The sequence below is a fragment of the Chinchilla lanigera genome, unplaced genomic scaffold (genome assembly GCF_000276665.1).
Source record: "Chinchilla lanigera isolate Chin_1 unplaced genomic scaffold, ChiLan1.0 scaffold00006, whole genome shotgun sequence".
In the NCBI taxonomy this organism is placed as follows: Eukaryota; Metazoa; Chordata; class Mammalia; order Rodentia; family Chinchillidae; genus Chinchilla; species Chinchilla lanigera.
Window position 1 is genome coordinate 41,308,938 of NW_004955407.1, and position 23,465 is coordinate 41,332,402.

A 23,465-nucleotide genomic window follows, 5' to 3' on the forward strand; every position below is an offset into this window, starting at 1 on the left:
AAAAAAAAAAAAAAAAAATGGTAAAGGCTTCTAAACAGCACAAGTGCTTGAGATAAGGACACAACACTGGCTCTACTCTACTTTAAGAGGCACAGGCTAAAAAGGGACCCTGAGGGAGCTGTGCTGCAGGTGCCGAGGGTCAGACAGCACAGAGCTGGACCCCAGGCCTCAGGCCGAGCTGCCTTCACGTATGTCACCTCACTGGGTCCTCACCACCCAAATGACAGCTGGTACTGGCCTCCCTCCAGGATGGGGAAAAGGGAGCTGAAAGGGCAAAGTAAGAGGCTCACCCAGGTTTAAAAACAGAGCAGAGTCTGAAAGTAACGACATGCGGCAGAGCTCACCTGGCCTCCTGAGCCCGAATTTCACCTTAGCGTGCAGCAATCAGACAGGACCGGGCAGTGTGCAGAGAGGAGACTCCTCCGTAAACAGCACCCATGCAGTGCTCATCACACGGAGCACAGAGGGTCAAAGGGACGGTGGTGGCCTGGGTACAAGTGACCCAGGGACCACCCAACTGTATGTAGCACTGGGGACAGAGAAGAGGCCATGGGCTGTGAAAAGGAAAGAGCCTGCGGAAGTGGACCGTGGATGGTGTGATCTCACCTGGACCTCAACATGCAACTTGTTCAGCTAGAAAGTGCAAAGCCGTGCACTTCCAAAACTCAAGCAGGGGACAGCCTCTGCCCCAGGAAAGATCAAGACAGCAGTGACAAAAGGGACAAGAAGCCACTGATACAAGGTGGAAATGGGCCCAGGACAGTAGTGGACACCACGAGCTCAAAGGGAGTCCAGACACTCCAGGGAATGCAAGTGACTTCCACCACTTTCCTCTGTTCACAGGCAGTAACCAACCACCCTCTGTTTGACAACGCCAGGGGCATTACAGAACGCAGAGAGGAGCAGAGCAATATGCAAGGCGGCACTGCTTCGGGCAGGAGTACTCGCACGACCCTTCCACCACCCACACACGGCCTGCAAACCCCAAGACCGAGCACTCAGCACACAAAATTGCCTAGCTGGACCACGGCGCTTTCAAGTAAGGCCCTGGGCTTAGCCTGGAGCAAATGCCATGTCTGAACCACCTGAACTCTCATACACGCCCTGGTGTTTTTTGCAGTCAAGTAATAGGATGACAGCCTCTTACTCAGGTGAAATCTCCAGGCACGCATGACCTACTGATGCATGGCCATCTCCCAGCCCCACCCAGGGGTCAGCAGCCAAAGTAGGTTCTCTGCATCACATTGTTCCACACACACAAAGGAATCTTGTTTCCAGGTGCAAAATGGTATCTTCCTCATCTGCCTGATTAGATTCCTAAGGCAAGAAAATTAATTTGATAAAATTTCTTAAATTCCTGACTTTGTGTTTCAACTATGCTAAGCTCAAAAGAATTTCTCCTCTAGAGATAAACTAAAATAATTTCACTTCACGTAGATTTTTTTAAAAGTTTCCATCTTTTAACATGTTCATAACGGGCCTAAAATTTGTGACTTGCTGCCAAGCAGCTTGAACAATCAATGGTACACATGTGACTCTCCCATCAGGCAGCTTTATTAATTTTACTAGTAAAACGACCAATAAAAGTGATTAGGTCTGTTTGCACCACCAGCGGTACAAGTCACCTGATGGCCCAGTCATGCGTGTACTACCGTAGTTCAAGCTGGCAGGAACACATTAAAGAGTACTGCAAACTAGTAGCCAGTTATTTAGTACTCTGGGGTACACAAAAATATGCTACTGTATTATAAATTATTACCCCACCAGTGTTTTACTTAAAGAATCAATTACTCATGGGCCTGTTATAAAGGGGCCCAACAATGCCTGTGCCCCTTGGGGTCCCTGGTGTGGGACAGGATAGGGTTTGGACAGCCTGCTTCTGTCCCAGGGGTTTGGGAGTCACCCAGCCCACTCGGAGGTCTGACCAGACAGCAAGTGGGATGTACATGTGTCCTCTGAATTATACAGAACATCCTGTACACACCCGTGTGAGGCTTTCTGGGTAAAGAGGACACTGAGGCCCTCCCCTTGCTAACATGTCCGTGATTCCATGGACAGTAAGGGGTTGAGTAGACTTTTTTAAAGCTAAGGTTCCCTAGTATTTGGGATTACTGGCATGCACCACCCTCACTGGCTGGAACAACTCTTTGAAGGCAACACGTTCACTCCAGCTGAACGACTCAGTACCTCACTCTCACTCACTGGCTTCTTTCACACCCATGTCTGCCACTAAGCTCCACCCCTACAGCCCGGGCACAGCTTGCCAGTGTCATCCACGCTGCTGCCTACGTCCATGCACACATGCGCTATCAGAGAAGCTGCCCTGAACCACACCGCGTCCACATCGGCCTAGTGGGGTGTCCTTCGCTGCCAGCCTCCAGCCTCCAGCCTCCTGTGTAAGCCAGCATCACCCTTAAAGACCCACAACGAAACTGACCTCCGAGGCACTAAGCCTCATCCCACTGAGAGCAGATACTGCTTCTGAACAGTCGGTCAATGTAAGTAGTAGCCATGCAAACAACAAACTAGAGGCCAGGGCACGCTCAGAAGAGGCAGCCCCCCTCCTGCCCAGTCTGTGGACACGGGGCCAGGGTGCTCACTGTTAGGAATGGGCCCACTCACCTCCAGGAGCCGCAGCTCCTGCACGCAGCTGTGTAGCAGTTCCAGGGCGCGTTGCGCCACCTCCCATGGCCGCTGCAAGAACAGGAGCAGGGTGCACTGGCGCGAAAACAGGTAGCTGCGCAGGTCCAGCAGGGTGGCCTCCCGCCTCTGGATCAGCTCCCGCTTCTCCATGTCTATAGGCTTGCGGAGCACCAGACCATTCCAGCTCTTCACCGGCTGGCAGAAAAAAGTCAGCCAGTTGGCACCATCTAAATAAACACATACATGAAAGGCGCTGGCACAAGGCACCTCATCTGCCGAGGCTCCTGCTCGGGACCTGGGCCCCGTGGGAGAGCAGGAAGCTTCCCTGCCCGTGTCCAGCCCACCAGCTTGCACAGCACGGGCTCTCACTAAGTTGACAGTCTGGCTTCCAGCTCACAACCCTCCTGCCTCCGTCCCCCGAGACGTGTGCCATTTGTGTTTTGCTAAGAACATCTGAGTCTCAGAGCTGTGTGTTCTATCGGGAGCCCTGGCTGTGAGGCCTCCCACAAAGACAGCCCCTCAGGTCCAGCAACAGACAGCTGACCCAGGCAGCAGCACATCGTCTTACCACGCCCAGGAGATGCTGAGATGGAGAGACTGAGTCAGGCAGCCAACCAGGGACAGGTGGGCTCGGAGATGGGGACACCCCAAGCTACAGTCAGTCAGGCTGAGGAGGTCCCGGGCCAGAGGTTGGCCAGCTGCCTTATCAGTCCCTGGGGCTGGGGTCTGCCTGCTCCCCAGCCATCTGGGCGGGCGGGCGGGTGGGCACACGTGTCCCGAGTCTCCAGACTGTCCCTCCTCGTTTCCCTAATTCGACCGTACTACCTGCCTGAGTGGAGCTCCAGAGAATAGGGCATAAAGAAGAGGGGAAATCCTCACTTGTCAAAGCTTTAACCCGGCTCGCAACAGAACACACAGCTCTGAGACTCACATATGATCACAGACAAGCACAAATGGCACACGCCTAATCCTAGCACTCAGGAGGCTGAGGCAGGAAGATTGTAAGCTGGAGGCCAGATCAGGTAGGCAACTTAGCAAGACTCTGTCTCAAAAGAAAGGAAAAGGGCAGGGATGCAGCTCAGTGCTCCCAGTACCACAAAACATTTTGAACGACTTAAAGAATTTATAATAAAAGTCATTCGATCTTTATGAAAGAAACTGTTGAATCTGTTTTTCCCACTCCTAACGAAAGGCGCTGCAGCCAGTGTGCTGCTGTGCTATAGTCAGGAAGCTCAGGGCCGGTGTGCAGCACACAGTACCCTTCAGAGGTACCCATCAGAGGCTGACTGCAGCACACGGCACCCTCGCTGCCGAGCACCTCACTAGGAACACTCAGGCACACACGGGTAAGCCCTGCAGGCACGGTCCCCGGCCAGGCCCCACCCCAGCTCACCCACGTCCATGCCAATGGGCCACCCCAGCCGCCCGGTGATTCTCCTGCCTGAACCTCCAGAGTAGCTGGCATCTCAGGTATGAGCCACCCATGGAGCTGAAAATGGCTCTGTGTGTTGGGGTGGGGGGTGGTACTGGGGACTGAACCCACTGAGCTGTTGCCCAGCCCCTTTCTTATTTTGAGACCGCATCTCACTAAATCAGTTTGTTGCTCGGGATGTGGAAACAGCTAAGGGCTTTTGCTCCTTGAGATTCTTCTAAAAGGCAAAGTGACCAATTTTTAACTCTCATTTCATTTCCTACAGGAGTCTTACAAGCTCACCCTGCAGAGCGCAATGCAACACCACCACCGGGGAAGACTCATCACCGGAGCGGCTACTCACCCCCAGCCCCAAAGTTGACGACGTACTGCGAGAACAGGGCGTCCAGCTCATCATACTGCACCAGGGCATCTTCGAATTGCTGCAGCATCTCAAAGACGAAGGCAAGCTCCTCCTGTTCACCAGAGAACAGGGGTCAGCTCTAAAGTCAGCGCAGCCACAGGTGCGAGAGCGTGCGGCTCCGGGAGGAGGCTCCTGCCACCTGCATGCGGACCCACCTGACAACCCCACAGCGCGCTCATGGAGGGACAGGCCCGGAAAGAAGTGGGAAAGACCCAGGTGACGTGTGAGCCACTGGAGCACAGGACACAGCGGCATCTCAGCTGGGCCTTTCCTGCCAGCCCCATGAGTGGTGCAGCTGCTTTTCCATTTCCTTCCTGGTCTCCACCTGAGACCCTGAGGCTCAGCCCCAGACACGGGCTTCACATCTCTCAGCACACCCAACTGCCTCATCACACAGCCGCTGTTCACAGCCAGCCAGGGGACGAGGGCTGGGGAGACTGCAGAGCACCACCCCGATCTCCATCTGCCCCCCCCCGGCACCCATCAGTCTCACTCTTGCCTGTGCCTTTACTCAGGCACACACAGGTAAGCCCTGCAGGCACGGTCCCCCCTGCAGGCAGGGAACTTCGTGTTCTCGCGCACATTTACTCGCTGGAATGCCAGATGGGAGAGCTGAACTTTCTCCCCTGACCTTTTTCAAACAACTACCTGTTTCCATCACACAGAAGCATGGATGTTAGCTTTAGTCCCTGGGCGACAACCCATTCTGTCCTTATCCATTTGGCCCCCGGCCCTCAGCAGACTTCCTAGAGTGGGCCTTATGTCCTCAGATGAGGGTCTCTGTGACCCTCCTCCCTTCCCGGTTCTGTAAGACATTCCAAGCCCACCCTGCATATCAGCTGCCCCAGCCCTGCCATCACATCGTCCCAGGAGCTCCGGGACCTGTTAGTGGAGGATGAGTCTGGAAACCAAGATCTCAGCACTAGGCACACCTCCTGCTACCAGGGCGCCCTTGCTTCTGGCTGGCAGAGGACAGAGCAGGGAAACACTGGCCCCATGCACACGTCCACAGGCCTTTCCATCCTGAATCTGCCTGCCCACCTACCACCTCTCCATGGCTCACACTGACACCTCTTCCAGCCCCACATCCTGGTTTCCTGTAGCCTCTGCCTTGCCTGTAATTCCAGCAGACTAAGCCTAACAACTTAAGAGTGAAGAGACGGGAAACCAGAAAGGTTTACCACATACCAATCAACAGCAAGTTAACACGTTCCAACATGAGGATGTGTACCGAACAATCCAAGTATCCCAGAGAGAGCCTCAGAGTAGGAAATCAAAATTTCTCATCAGAATGGTTCTACTGTTTATTCAAAGTGCATTCTTTCTTCAGAAATTAACACACAAATGCTATCTGGTATGAAACGGCCTTCTCTGTCAAGAGATGGAGAACACAGACTAGGGACCCTGAGAGCAGCACTCCTGTCTGGTTACTACTGCCCACTCCTCTGTTCATGGAAGACTTTTCATCTTACAAGGGAAAGAGCTCATTAAAATGACAGTTTTTAAAAGACTTAACATTTTGGTGAATTACAGTAAACATAATCTTTTGCTGGAACCCAGGTCGTGACACAGAACCATGGAGGCCACGTCCTCAGAAGCCACCCTTCAGTCCCGCAACACCGCAGGCTGTGAACTAACACCTTTGTCCTGGGCGCAGCCCCCTCTGTGGAATCCACAGCGGACAGATGCAGAGGCGTCCACCGCCCTCTGGGCTTCATCAGCTGTGGAAGGGAGAGGCCTGCTCTGGCTACTGCACTGTCCTGAAAAATGGGCCGTGAGAATCCCCCAGAAAGCTGCCCTCTCAGACAGCGAGGAGGTGCAGTTGGCCAAGTACCTGGACCATGAAGTAGTCACAGAAGCTCCAGCCCGGCTCTGTCCTCTTCTCCCTCAAGGTGCGCATGTCGTCCTCAAACTTGCCTAGGTTTTTGGTAAAAGACATAAGAAGCAACGTCCTGAGTTTGGTCAGGAAGGCATTCCAGGATTCCTGAGTTCGGGAAGAGTCCTTCAAAGGGTCGGACAGCACGACACACCTGCAAAGACACGAAGGCCTGTCTGAAGCCTCACACACAGTGCCACCTTCCGCTACTGCTGGGAGCACCAGGCGGGGCCAAGCAGGTCACTGCAGGGGCAGCAAGTGCTACAGGAGCCCAGGGGGTATGCTGTAGAGCAGCCTAGAGAGGCCACTGGGAGTTCGAGGCCCCTCAGACCTATCCTCAAGATCTCTGCCAGTTCTTCCCACTGGCCAGATGAAAGGCACATTTCTCAACCTGGCACAGGAGGACCACGGTCCAAGCTTGCCATGTGGCTTCCTTCGACTCCTCCTACCCCAGCCAGGCCACTGACACCTTGAGCCCTCCCATATCCTTGGGCACACACTCCTGCTCACCCAGCTGTCACCTGTGCAGGCAGCCAGCTGCTTGTTCTGGGACCACACTGCTGCCCAGAGGACCCTGGAGTAACCCTCCTTTCCTCCCGGCAGATCTGCCGCTTCACGAGACTAACCTTTTCAGAGGCGGTGTTACTAAAGATGCAGCCTAAAGCTCGGCAGACAGGCCTAACCAACAGAGGCACAAGCAAGGCATAAAGGCACCAGACATCATACTGTAAGAATGCTCTGGTGCCTTGGAAAGGTCCTGAATTTGTCCACTGGGAGGAAATGGTATCTTTAGCCTTGAGAATAGTAGTTGAGAAGGAAGATGAATAAATATGAACTCAGAAATGGCTTTGAAATCTTGATACTCTGAGCTTCAATACCTCTCCTTTGTGGTATTTTACCTGCGCTACCAAGAAATAGAAATGAGTTCCATGTTCTCTGCCCCAGCACACCCACTATAGAGTAGACTAGATCCAAGCAACCATGTCACCAGACAAAAAGTGGCATAGCCTGTAATCCCAGCACTCAGGAGGCTGAGGCAGAAGATTTGAAAGTTCAAGGCCAGCCCGGGCTACATAGTGAGTTCAATGCCAGCCTGAACTGCACAGTGAGACTCTATGAAAAAAAAAAAAAAAGTGACACAGCAACACCTACACAGTCCACCATGTGAGTCATGAAAACCAAGAAGAAAACTGAAAACCACCCTCCCCAGGCACTCCACCCCAGACAAACTCTTCCCTGACAGGCAGGGTGCCCGAGGACGGAAGGGGCATATTTGCTCTCTGAACTGCTGGAGTCTTTGGGCTCAGGAATTCGTCCCTACAGCATTCTCAAGGGCTGTAATCGCAACATAACTGCTGACCAGACATGAATTCTCTGCAGAGAATAAGAAGGAAACTGCTGTGCCAACCGCCGAGACCGAAGCTTCCTGCAGTGACCCAGTGTTTATCAACAGACATAACACGCTCACTTCACTTCATCTTTATCAGGCCCTTCAACTTCTACCACCTGGGTCATCATCTTTTTCTACTAAGCAAGTCCTGCTTCGCAAACTCATAGCACATGCACGGCGATGGATAAACTAAGAAAGGGAGGTCAGAGCCACCCACGACATCAGTGTCCCCAGGCACAGGCTTCAGCCAACAGAGCCGCTGCTCACAGATCTGTGGCATGGAGTGAGGGGCTGGGACTTGGCAAGGCACTCACTGCCCCTGCAGCTGCTACAATCAGTCAATAAGCTAAACTGACTCAGCTGCACTGCCAGAAGCCTGACAATGCACAAAACCTGGTACTGAGCAATTTCCTTTAAGGAGTTTTTCCTAAGGAAGTGATCAGGATGTTCACATCTGAGCTACAAAGATGTTCATGATATTGCTGCTTAGGACAAGAGGTAAGCAATAACCTATCAGCCCTGCAGAGGACTACAGGAAGGAGTTGTGGCACACTAATGCAATGGAATATTATGCACTCACTAAGTGATGGTACAGAAATCATCTACTATTCAGAGATCTTTACTATGTAGTAAGTGAAAATAGCAGAGACAACATCATATGCAGTATGGTTTAACACACATGTGCCTATGCATGCATAATGAGAAAAAGGGCAGGAAAGACAATGCAATACCTAGGTAGCATATATTTCCTCTCTGCTCATTATCCTTCTTTTAAAGTTCTATAAAGAACACGTAACACAATCAGAAATTAAAAACATACAAAGCTCAGAAAAACAGTAAACACTTCAGGACCTTGTGTTCCAGTATTTTCAAGGGCTAGAAATTATATTATGAATGAAACAAGTGTCCTAACCAAGTACACTAAATTCAAATTTATTAGAACCTGACCCAGTCTTCTATTTTAAGAAAAAGAGACATGTTAAAAAAAAAAAAAGCTTTACAAATTAATGAAGACCAAAATGGTACAAGGCACGTTTAACCTACAGAGAATGACATGTTAAAACTTTTAGTACGCTGAATTTAAGCATAAAGAACAGCATTAAAAGCCAAGTTAGTTTCAACCAGCTCAAATGAAACACAACTCTGTCAATTAGATAAAAATTAATCAGAGTTAAAAGGAAGCACTATGCACTTTAAAAACCACCACCACCCACCAGGACATTCCCTGAGTTCAGACTAATACGCCTCAGGACCACCACTCACTGAACACAGCCCTGCCCTTCCAGTCCGTGCTCCCTCCTCACTTGGCTCAGAACACAATCTCACACACGCCTGAGCCCTGTTGTGCACGCCTGACTCTGCTGTGTACGCCTAAGCCCTGGGAGGGATGCTCAGTTTTACGCAGCACCTTGTTCATGTGTCACGCTGACCTCTTCTGATTAGCTAATTCTTGAAGTACTAAGTTAAGAAAAATTGCCACAAGTCCAGACTGCATGAAATTTCTCTAAAATACGTCAGGATCCATGAAGCTGGTTTGAACAGTACCATGTGCCCAGGACTGTGTGGACCAGGAAAAGGATCCTCCCCGGGGCTCTGCCCGAAGACCAGTTAGCCCTCTGGGGTGACAATGACAGGAATCTCCATGCAGTGAGATAATTGGGGGGCCCTGACTATGGCACTTCAGACTGGCTCCTCCTGCAGCCTTTCACAGCACTGGAGCCCCTGCTACACGGTGGCCACTGGAAGAGAGACTGGGGCCCTGGGTGAGGACAAGCAGCAGCCTGTAGGCCTGGGCCCAGTGATATGGCTATCTGGGAACAGCAGGAAGGAAGGGAGCAGGCACAGCAGGAGAGCAGGGGTCTAGGCCAGCACAAGGGCACTCCACACAGTGCTACACTAGTTAGTACTGCAGCAGAATCTAAGGGACCACTCCCTGCCAGCACAGCAGGGTTTCCAGGGCCAGGCTTCAGAGACAGGCCACCGTGTGGTCTCCCCTGTCTCTCACGCTTGCCAACCAGACCAGAAATCGGGGGTGCAGGCCCCACAAGCCCAGGAAGTCAGCAACCTGCACCAGCCCAACAGTAGTCAAAGGAGGCGAGAGAAAGGTGCACTTACCTGTCGCTCTGCTTGTTACAAAAGTCATTTCTTATTTTGTCCACAATGGAAGTTCGAGGAAGGATGTTGGTTTTGTTTTTTTTCTTGGCATCATTTTCAACTACTACTATTAACCAGTCCACAGAGCTGTGAGCTTTCAGAACATTCTGCCACTTGGTGAGGTCGTCTTTTACCGTAGCTTTGTACACTTCCGTGTCCTAAAAATAAATAAATCACTGTGAACACAAGTCCCTCAATGCCCTGTGCAGTACATGGCACAATTCGTCCGATGACTGTCAATGGCCGCAGCATGCAGCTCTCCCCAAAGGCAGCACCCTGGGGCTCTGAGCACTGGGAAGCTCTCCAAGGCAGCACTGTGTGCATGGCAGGGCAGGATGGGGCAGCCCCAGTCTGCTGCAGTGAAGACTGTGCCCAAGCACAGCGGGACAGCCACAGTGCCTCTGGCAGCTGTACACTGGAACCCGCAGGCCAACTCTTGGTACTGCTCACAGGCAACACTCTGAGAGCACTGGGACCCACTGGGACCCTGAGGCCCTCGCAGGCCATACCAGAGGCACCAAAGCTTCCAAGGGGAGGCTGAGGGAAGACCACCTGCGGTTCAGCTCCTTCACTCATGAGGGCTGGACCGCCCCTCAGTCCATCCCCTCTCCTTCCATCCCAGTGCCGACCTGCCAGAGAAACTGTCCCTCTTCATTAGAGCAATGGGCCAGCTCAGGTCTCCTGCAGTGCGGCCCAGGGAAATAGGTACTCTTCTTATTAACTGTAACTTTATCTTTTCTTTTTTCTTTTTGGGTGCTGGAATTGAACACAGGGCCTTTGGCTTGCTGGGCAGGCACTGCATTGCTGGGCTATATCCACAGCCCTGTGACTTTATAAATGTCCTCATGCACCACCAATCTACTCTGTAGGCTCTAATTCCAATTATTCAAACAGTCCTTGAGATGTAGCATATCACACAAGCTCAAGGAGGCAAAAAACTAGAGCTGAACAGAGGAAGCAAAGGACCCACGTGGCACTCCTGGAGATGAAAAACTACAACACCTACAACGCAAAACACACTGGGTAAAACTAAAGAGATCGAGACTGCAAAAGAAAAGATCAGCCACCATTAGGATAAGCGCCAGAAATCAACCAAACACAGCACAGAGAGAAAAAGCCTTGGAAAACAGCCAAACAGCAGTTGATCTGGGGGCTACAAGGGACGGCATATCGACTGATATAATCCCAGCACTCAGGAGGCTGAGGCAGGAGGACCACTGCAAGTTCCAGACCAGCCTGCGCTACGAAGTGAGCTCAAGGCCAGCCTGAACTGCAAAGCAAGACCCTGTCTCAAAAAGACAAAAAAAAAAAAAAAAAGAGTATCTGCATGCCAGATGACATACCGCTATGAAGACAAACAGACACAGAAACACCACCAACAAAAGACCACCACACTAAAGACTACCAACAAAAGACAGGCCAAGTGGACGGGGGCCAAACCGTAGGAACCTTGCAGTACAGTCAGGAAGATCTTATGGACACATATTTTCACACTAAGTCTAAACATGAAGGAAATACATTCTCAAGCACACAAGGCAAAGCCACAAAATTGATCAGTTACTAGGTCACAGAAAACATAACATATACAAGGCAGAAATACCTAACCAAAGCTTTCTGATCACAATGCAAGAAAATGTGAAAAATTTTAATGAAAAACTTTTAAATTTCTCTTCCTGGAAACCAATAAATGGTAAACAACTACTGGGTAGGAGAAATACAGAAAATAGATAATTTCTGAAAAATAATGATAAAACACTGAGACATATTTAAAGTAGTAATCAGAGGAAAATCCTTTACTTTAGAGGCCTGTTATCAATAAAAATATAAGAGTGAAAATAAATGCATTCCCAAAAAAACAGAAAAATAACAAAGCAAACCATAAACAATAAAAATAAAGTAATATTAAACATGAAAACAAATTAATGAAGCAAAAAACAGGTTAACAAACTAATAAATATCCTGACTCTTAGAAAACCTACAACTAATTTAATAAAAGAAAAAAGAAAGAACAAATACACGAAGTAAAAAATCACAGGGAAAATTTAGGGCACATTTTCAAAACCAAAAAAGACCACATCTCAATGAAAATAAATTTTAGAACTTAACTGAAATGCATACTTTCTCCTAAAAATATAATGTATTAAAGCTAACAAATGGCTGGCACAGACCAATCTCCAGAAAGCTATCACAGAAGTACCCAACAAGTAGGTACCTGCCCAGCTGGTTTCACAGAATTCCAGCAGACCCGAAAGGCCACACGGCAACAAGGAAACAGAAACCGCTTCAGAAACAAGAAAGTAAATGGAAACTCCCCAGGTCCTCTTATGAATCAAATACACTGATACCTTATCCTCATAAAGACAGCACAAAAGTTACAGACCAACCACTTGTGACTACAGATGCAGAAAATCCTAACGTGACCAGACTCCAATATGACACTACAAAAGTAAGACTCTGACCAGGTGGGACTTACAGCAGGAACGCAGGTCTGGTTCTATGTAAGAAACTCAAGAACACAACTCAATATAGACACAAGGTGGAAATAGCAGTTAGCCTCTGAAAACACAGCTGATAAAACTCACCTCGTATTCTTAGTAAACACTCCAGAAAACGGGAAAAGATGGACACTTCCTCCCCCTGAGCACATACCTCAACCTGACAGCCCGTATCCTGCAGCACTCCTAGGAGGTCAGCCACAAGGCAGAGACGCCCACCACCTCGATGCCCTGACGTCTGACGGTGTCTTAGACCAGGGAAGACAGAACTGGAGAAGAGGTCGAGGTAGTGCATGCCTGTAATCCCGCACTTCGGGAGGATGAGGCAGGAGGACTGCAAGTTCAAGCCCTCAAAATTCAAAAACAGAAGGAAACAGGGATGTAGCTCAGTGGCAGAGCACTCCTGGGTTTGATCCCCAGTACCACAAAAAAAAAGGAAGTAAGAAAGGGAAGGACAGGGAGGGAAAAGAAGCAAAGCTTCTCTTTGCGAGGACATGATAGATATCTGGAAAACCCTAGACTTTGGAGCTTAGAGAATCCACAATAAAACTAACTCACACAATCAAGGTATTCAGCAAGGTAAGTAAGAGAATAAATCAAGGTCGCTAGTAGTGTGCTGTGATCATACAGCGGTTAGTACTCTGCGTTGTGAGAATAAATCAATAGTCTTCATAAATATAATTAGAATATACAATGGGCTGGTGTGGTAGTGCACGCCTATAACTCCAGCACTCAGGGAGGGCTGGGACAGGCAGACTGCCATGAGTCTGAGGCCAACCTGGGCTACATACCAAGAACCTGTCTCAAAAAAAATGGGAAAAAAAGAAAATACAATGGGAGCGAAAGTGCCACGTACAATAGCAACAACAGAGTAACAAATTTAAAAAGAAATGTTTAAATGTATGGAAATATCATAGTAAATCCCATTAATTTGTACTATTAACATTTGTTTATAACTATAATAAAAAATAAACCATGATAAAGAGAAAGAAAAAGAGAAAAAAAAGATTAAAAATGAAGGAAGCAAAGGAGGGAAGGAAGGTAGGAAGGTGTAATGAAAAATGTGTAACACACAAAGGGAAGACACCCTGTTCAGGCTGGGGCGTCTAAACCCCACCCAAAGCAGTTCTGCATACCATCATTTATAAACGCAATTCAACCGCCACAGAAATAGCACAGTGAACCTGCAAGAGTAGCTAGGAAAATTGTGGAGGGGACAGTAGCACCCTCTCCAGACACGCACACTGCACTCAGAGCCTGCACTCCCCCTTAGGTTTGTTTCCAGTGCTGGTGTGTAGCAATTTGCATTCTGTAGAAGAGGCAAATGAGTACACATGTCGATGCCACTGAGCATAGAAGCCAACAAGGAAAAGTACAGCAAAGGGAGTCGTGGGGGCTGGCTACAACCGCAGGCATCAGCACCAGCTCAGAATCTGTAAAACACATCACCAGCTCTGTCTCTGAAAGGCTGGGGAGGCAGTCACACTCTCACAGCAAAAAGCACACCACTGCCTGAGGGTCACCGCTCCTTGAGACAGGGCTGACTCCAGCACAAGGGTAGCAGCTCAAGGACCTGGAATATCCTGCCAAGCCAAAGTCAGAACACGCCCACAGCACACAGGATCCAGCTACAGAGCCCCTCACTGGCCTGACCTGGGCAGCCTGGGCATCAGAGCAAAAACTTTAAGTGTGAGGAAGATGGCTTTTTCTCAGGGAGAAGAAAGCACAGTTAGCAAAGACTCATTCTGGAGAAAGAATCATCACTATGGGGTGGGGATTCACTGACAGGGTGCTCACAAGGTCTTGGGGTGGCTCCCTAGACACAGCATACTGGTCACCCAGGGAAAACAGGACGCTGACCATGAAGAAACAGCACAGCTCCTTGACCAAGCACTTGAATGCTGGGATGAGGAGTCAGGAAAAGAAGGCCCAGCAGGTCATGAACAGCAGGCCCAGGACAGCCATTCAGCCCATGCGGTGGCCTCAGGCTACAGGTACAACCTGGAACGTGGGAGGCTTCCCAGCAGCTGCGGCGAGAGGCCTCCCAGGCCACACTGTGTGCACACAATATGGTGTATGCTCAGCAATGCTACCCTTCGAGAATGTTGGTATGTGCCCGGTAGACAAGTCAATGTGACATTCTCAATAAAAACTCTGAACGCAGTCTAACATGCTCACCCAGCAGACAGTATCTCACATATGCTACCCCACTCACCACCCATCCCAGACAACTCCTCTGGAAAGAGGCACAGGGCAAAGTGTAGGAGTAGCCAGACACGGGCCTCCTGGGCCTGCCACATTAACATCACAAAATCGATCTCTGCAGCTGCAGATATGGGTAAATGGTCTCTGTTTAAAACGTATTCCCACCAAATACACACTGCGAAATGCTAGTTTGTTTTTGTTTTTGTTAGTACTGGGAACTGAACTCAGGGCCTGCACACCAAGTAATACACCCCCCTTTGAGACAGTGCCCACAGTGGGCTCTACCTGCCTCCTCCCGCCCGGAGCCTCCACGTGTGCTGGGATTACAGGCATGCACCACCACACCTGGCTAAATGTTCACTGGTCCATGTCTGCAGTACAGAGTAATTACATTCCTCCTGGGGAGTTGCTACATGTACATAACACACCTTAATTCTTGTTTTAATTAGTCAGAACAGGAAAAAATGAGCATCAGAATTTTCTTTTCACTCAGAGCAGAAGGATTCTGTCTGAGTTCATGAACACACAGCTGCAGAACACACAGAAGGCTACAGCCTAGCAGCACTGAGGTCATGGACTGGAGACACACAGTCCACATAGCCAAGCAGAAGGAAGGCTGGCAAGGACAGCGGGCCGAGACGGGAGCGGGGGTTTGCTGTGTGAAAACGAAACTGAAAGTAAGGGTTCTATACAGTTCAGACTGTACACCTGGCGGCCACCAGGGCAGTGAGACGGCTCCTAAGACTCAAGACACAGCACAAGGATCCCTCCCGGGGCTGCGCACGCAACAGGGGCAGAAACGCACAAGAACAACGTCATGTGCTGGGGTGAAGACAAGAGCGTCCCAGAGAAAGAGCACGGCCCAAAGCCAATCTGCAAACCGCACTTGTCTGACCCGGCTGGCAGGACATGCAGCCCCACCCAACACTCTCTTTTCCCGGAAGAAATACTCACACAGCACTCCGTCCAGTAAATGTGAAGGAAGGGGAAGGTGAGCAGAGCTTTGTTTCCTTCTTTGGGCAGCAGCTCCTCTTTGAACTGAACGAAGTTTGACTCGAGGTGGATCATCTTGGGGGCCCGACCATAGGACCTGCAGACAGTGTAAGAGCCATGAGACACGGCCAGATGATGTTAGGCAGGGCAAGGGGTGAACAGTAATATTCAATATGAGAGTGCAGAAGCGTATGTATTAACCATGTGTTACAACTGTAAGTACTCTGTCCAAAAACACTGCATGAACTATTTGCATGGCACACTGCATGTCCAGCCTAGCCGAGGCCAGACTCACCCCTCTAAAGCAGGAAGCCGGTGTCCCCAGTCAAAAGTGTCGCTTTAAGTTACTCAGGCCTTCAAGGACACTAATGCTCTTACGACAACCTGTACTAGCCAAGAAGCAGGATTATTTGGTGAAAAATAACAGGGCTTCAGTCTGTGGCACTCAAATAAAAGAGGGGTACAAACCTCTCTTTTTATCTCAACCCAGGAAAAAGGCACAGAGCTCACCTCAAGGCAGCTCGCCTAAGGTAGGGAGGAAACAGCACCCAGCTCTATACGCACAGAATACTAATCACACCACGTGTCTTTTCCCAGTTTTCTCCACCTATAGCAGTGGTGTCTTTTCAACCTGTGACTAGATTTTAACCCAATCTAAGGATGCACTGTGTGCAGAGCACCAATCATATTTTCCACAACTGTTTGTATGCTTGAACTTACGAATGTCCTTTCATTTTCTTACATTTTCTTCTTCTTCGTTCATATGAGATATGATGCCAAGCACAATTTACTGTGAGAACGATGACTATAAAGGAGAAATTAATGAAAAGCGCCACACATTTTGGAAAGCCAAGGGGTCTCTCCCTAGACCTCAAGTTTCTGGGCACAGAGAGTGCCTGGCCTGGGGTCTGAAGGCCCAGGGAAAACAGTGGCTACCCAAGGGCAGCGTGGCCAACAAGACATCTCTGTCACAGCCTTACAAGTTAGCGCCTGCACACGTATGCACTTTCTCTTTGCAAGTGCTCTACTTTATCCTGTCATTTCTGAGATATAATCAGGTTTTCTTTTTCCACTCTTTTGATCTCCTGGCTTGAAAGCTTAAGTATCTATTTCTATTATTCTATTAAATTTTTACTTTAAATATCCTGCAAGCTACAAACTATATCTTGTCTAAGGTTAATCTTGAGTTTTTCACACAAAGAGTAAAATCAAGCCAGGTGTGGTGGTGCACACCTGTAATCCCAGCACTCTGGAAGGCAGAGGCAGGAGGATCACAAGTTCAAGTCTTGCCTGGGAAACTCAGTGATTTAGCAAAACCCTGACTCAAAAATAAAAAGTAAAAAAACAGGGCTGGGGATGTAATTCAGCATAAAGACCTAGGTTCACTCCCAAGTACCCAACCCTCCTAAAGACTAAAGTCGATGTTCTCTGCAGGATGAACCCTTAGCTATTTCACAGAGGTATGGTTCGTGGTTGGGGGAAGTCTGAAGACAGCCCCGCTTACCGCAGTGTTCCCAAATGCAAGCAGCAGGGCTGTGCAGCTGCCCACAGCCAGGAGCCTGGGTCCCTCAGCCTTGTCATCGAGGTTCGGGAGAGGCTGCGACCCTCACAGAGGGTCAATGCTGAGGGAGTTCCAGGACAAGAGGGATTTTCTCTCAGTGCATTGCAAAGACCATTCTTGGTGCCATGCTGAAACGCTGCTAAAATGTGCACCTGGCTCTCCCGCCCCTCCCTGACCTCCTGGCTTGGTGTGTGCTTTCTCTTCATCTGCACGTCACCCAGCAGGCTCCTTGGCATCCTGGCCCACCTCTAGGAACCTCTCAGTCTGCTCTGTGAGTCCCTCCCCTACCCTGACCACCCCTGAGGGCAGTGGGCTTCTGCCTGCATCTTCAGCTTCCGGCTCCTGTCACCATCTCTGCTCTCAGCAGCAGCCTCCAAGCTCCAAGCCCAGGCTTCCAAAGTACTTGTCTGCTCTTCAGCTCTACCGCCGTTCTGCTGCATTTTCCTTCATTTCCAAGACCTAACCCATTTTTACTTTTCATCAGAGTAGTAGTACCTGCTGTAAAACACCGCATGGCATTAGGACGCTTTTGGCTGCACACCCTCCAGTCAACCTTCTCTGCCTCCCTTCTGTCTGCCTCCTAGGGCTGCCCAAAACATCAGTCCCTTGCTCACACTTCAGGACACAACACTTCACAATCAAGGTGCTGGCAGGGTCAGCTCACACTGGAAGCTCTGTGGAAGGTTTCTTGTCCCTGCCCAAACCTCCAGTGGCTGCCGGCTGTCCCTAGCATTCCCTGGCCTGTGGCTGAATCCCTCTAACTCTGCCTCCGTTGCTCCCATGTGCCTGTCTTTTCCCTGTCTGTCTCTTTTAAGGACACTATCAGATTTGAGGTCTCCTTTCATCTAGAATGCTCTCATAGTAAGCGCCCTACCTTATTAACAAAGTAATTATAAAAGAAAGTCCCATTTCAATGTTTTGGGAGGACATATCTCTTCTAAAACTGCACAGTCCCTTTCCTAAGCTAGATGGGTACCTCCTTAATCCTCTTCTATGGAAGAGAACACGGCAGGCTTTCCTGAAACGAGTTCTCGTGCATGGGCACACGCGCCTGGCTGCAGACTTACTGGACTGAGCTGTCCCTGCTCAGAACGTACACTTGCTAGGCTTAGCATGGTCCTCCTCCCTCCCTCCTACAGTGCTTGGATCCTTGGGTCTGGAGCTTCTGTGTCCACACAAGGACAGGTGGGTGAGAGCTGCACCTCACTGCACAGACAGGGTAGGACTCTGAGCTAACTGCTCCTTATGCACACCTCTGCCACCCCCTTTCCCAGCCCTGGACTCATCCCTGCCTTCCAGGTCTGGCATGTTGTTATGTGTCACCAACTCACCTTTACTCACGAAACCTAGCCTGCGGCTCAACTTTCTTATACTTCTTTCCCAACTTGTCTGCCTTCCTTCTCCCAAAACTGTGTCCCCCACTCTCAGCTGCTGTCACCTTGGCCCACTCTGTCCACTGTGGTTTGAATGTGTCCCCTGGCTCTCAGGCTGGAAACTTTACCCCCAGTGCAACAGGAGCAGGGCCTTCCTGCAGGTATGGGCTCGGCCCTCCATCCCCATGTGATGTCTTCCTCAATGAACTGCACGAGAGAAGGTCCTCTCTGGGCATTGCCCCCAACCCTGGACGACCAGCCTCTGGAACCATGAACAAACGAATTTCTGTTCATGACAATATCCCAGACTGTGTGTCCCCCTACAGCAGAACAGCACAGCTAGGGAGCTGTCTTTGCTGTCACTGCCATTTAATCCTTTACTCTCGCTCCATGGGCTTCAGCACAGTGAGGGAATTAATATACATATTAAGACTATGTAGTTTCTCTATTTTGTTTCTTCTTCTCTCCTCTTGTTTCGTGAACAAACTTTATATCTGCATCTTTTTAAATGTTAAACAATACATGCTTATTTGAAATCCTTTCCAGATGACTCCATTTCTTCAGGTATCAAATTCTTCCACTGGTTGAATTATGTTCTTTCCCTGACAGCACTGGGCCTCCTTACAAATGGAACAATTCCTCTCCCAAAGCATTCTCTCATACTGTGTACTCCTTATGTGAAACAGGAGTGACCAAGTGCTTACCTTGTCAGACACTATAATCAGGCATGGAAATGAGACTACCTTCACCACATAGCCACACTACTTCTCCACGTTAGCAGGACAAAACTAGTGATCAGAAATAAATAATATAGAATCAAAACTCCCTGGACGTGGGTAACAACAGGAAACTGTGTACACACTGGTTAAAACCTGATTACCAGTACTGATAAGTTGAAACACAAACATCTTCCACAAAGAACATCTTTCCTGAAACAACTCCTGTGATTTCCTCTGGCCAAGGCATCAGATGACTATGACACCACACCAGGGAATCCACAGGGATGGCTGAACTTCTCCTCCATTTCTTTTTATCTCTAAGGAGCATCTTTCTGCTGCAGGACCTGGGTGGAGAGGGAGCAGGTACAGATCTCCTCTGCAAACCGCCTGTGCCTGCTGACACTGTGACTAACCAGGAAGAATCAGAAGTCATTCCTACAAAAGTGGGTCCTTTCTTTTGAGACAGGACCTTACTATGTAGTGCAGGCTGGCTCTGAACTCACTTATGCAGAAAAATGGTCTTTAACACAAAAATAAAGGTCATCTATGTCTTATTAAGAATGCCCTCCTGGGCTGGGAGTGCAGCTAGGTGTTTATCTAGGACGTATGACACCTGGGTCCAATCGCCAGCACCAAAAAGGTGAAAAAGAAAATCATCTACACCTTAAAGAATAACAGCCCCTGACTACATGAAGCCACTCATCTTCAAAATATACTTTTTTTTGGTTTTCTGAGACAGGGTCTCATTATGTAACTCAGATTGGCCTTGAACTTGCTATCTAGCCAGGGCTGGCCTCAAACACACAGTGATCCTCCTGCCCCAGCCTCCCCAATGAGGGGGTTACAGGTGTACACCACCATGCCCACCTTAAAATGCACTTTATTTTTTTTGCGGGGGAGGCAGGAGTACTAGGAATCAAACTCAGGACCTTGCGCTTGCCAGGCAGGCGCTTGTGCAGTTGAGCTATATCCCCGGTCCCAAAATGCACTTTAGAATGAGGCTTTTAACTTGTACTATGTCACTTGCGCCCCTGAATGCCTAAAAACCAAAAAGGGAGAAACAGCCAAACAGCAGACCCCATACCTCCTCCATTCCATCGGTTCTCTCGGAAGCTGCTGAGAAAGCGTGGGGTAAATAGAGGTAAATAAATTCTGCTCTCCAGCACCTACAATGTGAACACAGAGAGACCCAGTTATGGCATTTTTAGGCAAATACAGGCAAAAAGACCTCAAAGCTTACAAATCTGATATTCTTAGCTTTATACTCAATAAATGACATCACAAAATGAGACTGTTTCATTCCTTTAAAGGATTAGTCTCAAAAAAAAAAAAAAAAAAAAAAAAAAAAAACAGCACTTGACAAATGCAGGTAAAGGTAGCCCTTCCAACACCCTGAGCTGTGGCCACAGCTTTCCCAGGGGGAGAAGACGGGTCTTAAAGGGGAGTGAGCTGCCCGAGCCCAGGCTGGGACAAGATGAGCTGACAGGCCCCACTGCTAGACCGCCACTGCTTTCTGAAATGAAGGTCAGACAAAAAGTGCCACTGGGAAAAAGCAACCTGCAGAGGTGAACATGAGCTTCTCCTGGACACAAATCCATGTTTATGCAATGCCAGCAGGAGCCAGGATGCCACATGTGCCCCATGGGCAGATGGGCATCTTCCATCTGGTCCTCGCCATCACTCTGGGAGGAAACCACCAACAGGACCCAACCCACAGCCAGGAAAGCAAGGCTGGGAGGGGAGCGCACACCACACAGATCCAGTCCCAAGCCAGGTGTGCCTGATGTCACACCACTCAGCAGCTCCAGCTTAGCCTGGACAGAATGCAAAGGCCCACTCTGTCCCCACAAAGTGATTATAAGTCTGTACTACCCTTACGCTAGAAAGGAGCTTTTTAATACAGATGACTAAAATTATTACACTCAGGATCCTCTTTAAGCAAAACCATTTTCCTAATTGTTTTTATATACTGATCTTAAGTCTTAGGGAATTGATGTGAACTATTAACAAATTTGCTTCTTTGCTGTGATGAATCTAGAGGGAAAAAAAAGCCTCCCGGAAATCACAATGTCAAGTCACTGCACAGAGAAATGACGTTATTTCTGGGCAGGTGGGAGGTGGGGCTGGGTGGCACTGGGAGCCTGAGAGCCCATCCCTGTCCAGTTCCCTGTCCAGTTCCCCTCTGCCACTGACCAGCTGACTGCACTTGGAGGACTAGAGCAGCAGGGAGCTGGGACACAGAGAGAGTAGGTCAGCACACGTATATAACTTTCAACAAGGCCTGGTGAGCAGAGGGTGAGAGGGCTGCAATCACTATATTTTTGTTAAAATAAAAACAATTTTTTGAGTTTATCACTTTCTACCTTGATCATGTATTTAGTAACTGTTTTAGAAATAAAGTAAAAAAATCTTCAGTAGCCAGGTGTGGTGGTGCACACCTGCAATCCTGGCCCTCGGGAGGCTGAGGCAGGAGGATCATTGAGAGTCTGAGACCAGCCTGGGCTACAAAGTGAGTTCAAGGCCAGCCTGAACTGCATAATGAGACCTTGTCTCAAAAAGACAAAAAAAAAAAAAAAAAAGGAAAATCTTCAGGATTTCAATGGTGGAGCATGCGCCTAACACTCCTAAGGTTCTGGGTTCCATCCCCACATGGCAAAAATAAAAAAACCTTTTGGAAGTTTCAAGTTTCTGATCTTTGATTGCCAATTTCTGTTGCTTCATTAAATACTTTCAAGATTAATATGTAAAAATCTATATTCATTACTAACTGGAAACTAACCTATCATACAGATACTTTCTCATCTTCTGCTAGGTTTTATACATAACACACACACACACACACACGGCCTGTGTACCCTCACGTGTATGCACAAGAGACACAGTGGAGAATGAAATGCCTCTGCATGATACGCTCCCTCCCACAGGACGCTCTCTGCCATACAGGAAGGTCTACCTATGTGGAGCGTAAGATAGGACAACTTTTCTTACATTCTCTCATGGATGACTATTTAGCCTGTGTCTTCATCCAAAAAGCCATAGATCAACCAGAACATCTACCAAGGGAGAGGATGTCAGCTGACCTGTGACCCTGAACCCCAGTTTCTGTAAGGGGCTAAATTGTGCCCCCCCCCGACTCTTATGATGAAATCCTGACCTCCACCTTAGAATGTAACTGCTTTGAAAGATAGGACCTTTGATGTTGACATGTTGCCTAAGTTAAAACGGGGTCCCAGAGAGGGGCCCTAAGCCAACCTGCCAGGTGCCTTCATAAGGACAAAAAAGGTACACAAGCAAGGACTGCTGATGCTCAAGCCAAGGAAAAGCCCGACACACTGACGCCCTGACCTTGCACTTGCAGGCCCCAGAGCTGAGAGAAGACAGGTTTCTGCTAAGCTGTCCCAGTAACCCTGACTACTGAACAAGAATATGGAGAAAAACTGGCCTGATTTTCTCAGCATACACGGCTATTATTATTTTACTCTTACATGTTTATATCAAGTACTATGAACATGAGGGATGCTTAAAATGGGGTGTTGGCACCAGTGCAAGAAGGATTGGAAAGAGCTCAAAAGAATTCCATCTCAGCTCCCAAGACAGTCACTCAACTACAGCAGTACCTTGGTTCACAAACTCAATTCTTTCCGTGATTCTGATTGCAAACCAAATTGGACTACAACCAAATCAAACTCAATAGTTAGGTTCAGTGTTGCCCTCATGGGGAAAGTGGATTCAGTTCTCATTTAATTTGGTTTGTGACCAGCACTGTGGAAAGCTAAGTTCATGAATCGGGGTGCCACCGCACCAGGGCCTAAACAAAGCCTGCCTGCAGTTGCACCCTTCCTGGGTGGCAGACGCCACCTCCCCAGGGCAGGTGCCAGGCCCAAGGAAGCTGGAGACATTGCTACAAACACAGAGGAGCTGAAGGCAGGCCACCTGGGCGCAGAGAACTCTGCTGGAAATCGAGGCTCTGCTCTTCGAACCCGAGAAGCTATTAAAACGGCCAACCCAGACCACTTATTTCCACAGCTAAGATTTTTTTGGGGAGGGAGTAGAGATTTATAAGGCAATTTATAAGAGTAACTCATAACCACCCCACAAACACAAATCTCTCCCCTGTGCACCTCCAGTTCTTGGGGCCAACTAGGCCAACACGGAGACAAGAGCACAGGGCAGTCAGGCTGAGGGAGTTATGCCACCCGCAGGTAGCTGCAGGGATGCAGG

At 49.0% G+C, this 23,465-nt stretch overlaps 1 protein-coding gene across 1 annotated transcript in view; it reads right to left on the minus strand.

Moving 5' to 3' along the window:
• The window catches only part of Trappc10 (trafficking protein particle complex 10), a gene marked incomplete at its 5' end in the record, with an annotated part of 76,325 nt that overhangs the window by 37,412 nt on the left and 15,448 nt on the right, over positions 1 to 23,465 (minus strand). The window contains 6 exon segments of the mRNA XM_005375874.2: positions 2,623 to 2,870; positions 4,419 to 4,530; positions 6,313 to 6,508; positions 9,860 to 10,056; positions 15,553 to 15,688; positions 20,329 to 20,410. Coding sequence (XP_005375931.1) covers positions 2,623 to 2,870; positions 4,419 to 4,530; positions 6,313 to 6,508; positions 9,860 to 10,056; positions 15,553 to 15,688; positions 20,329 to 20,410 — 971 coding nt within the window.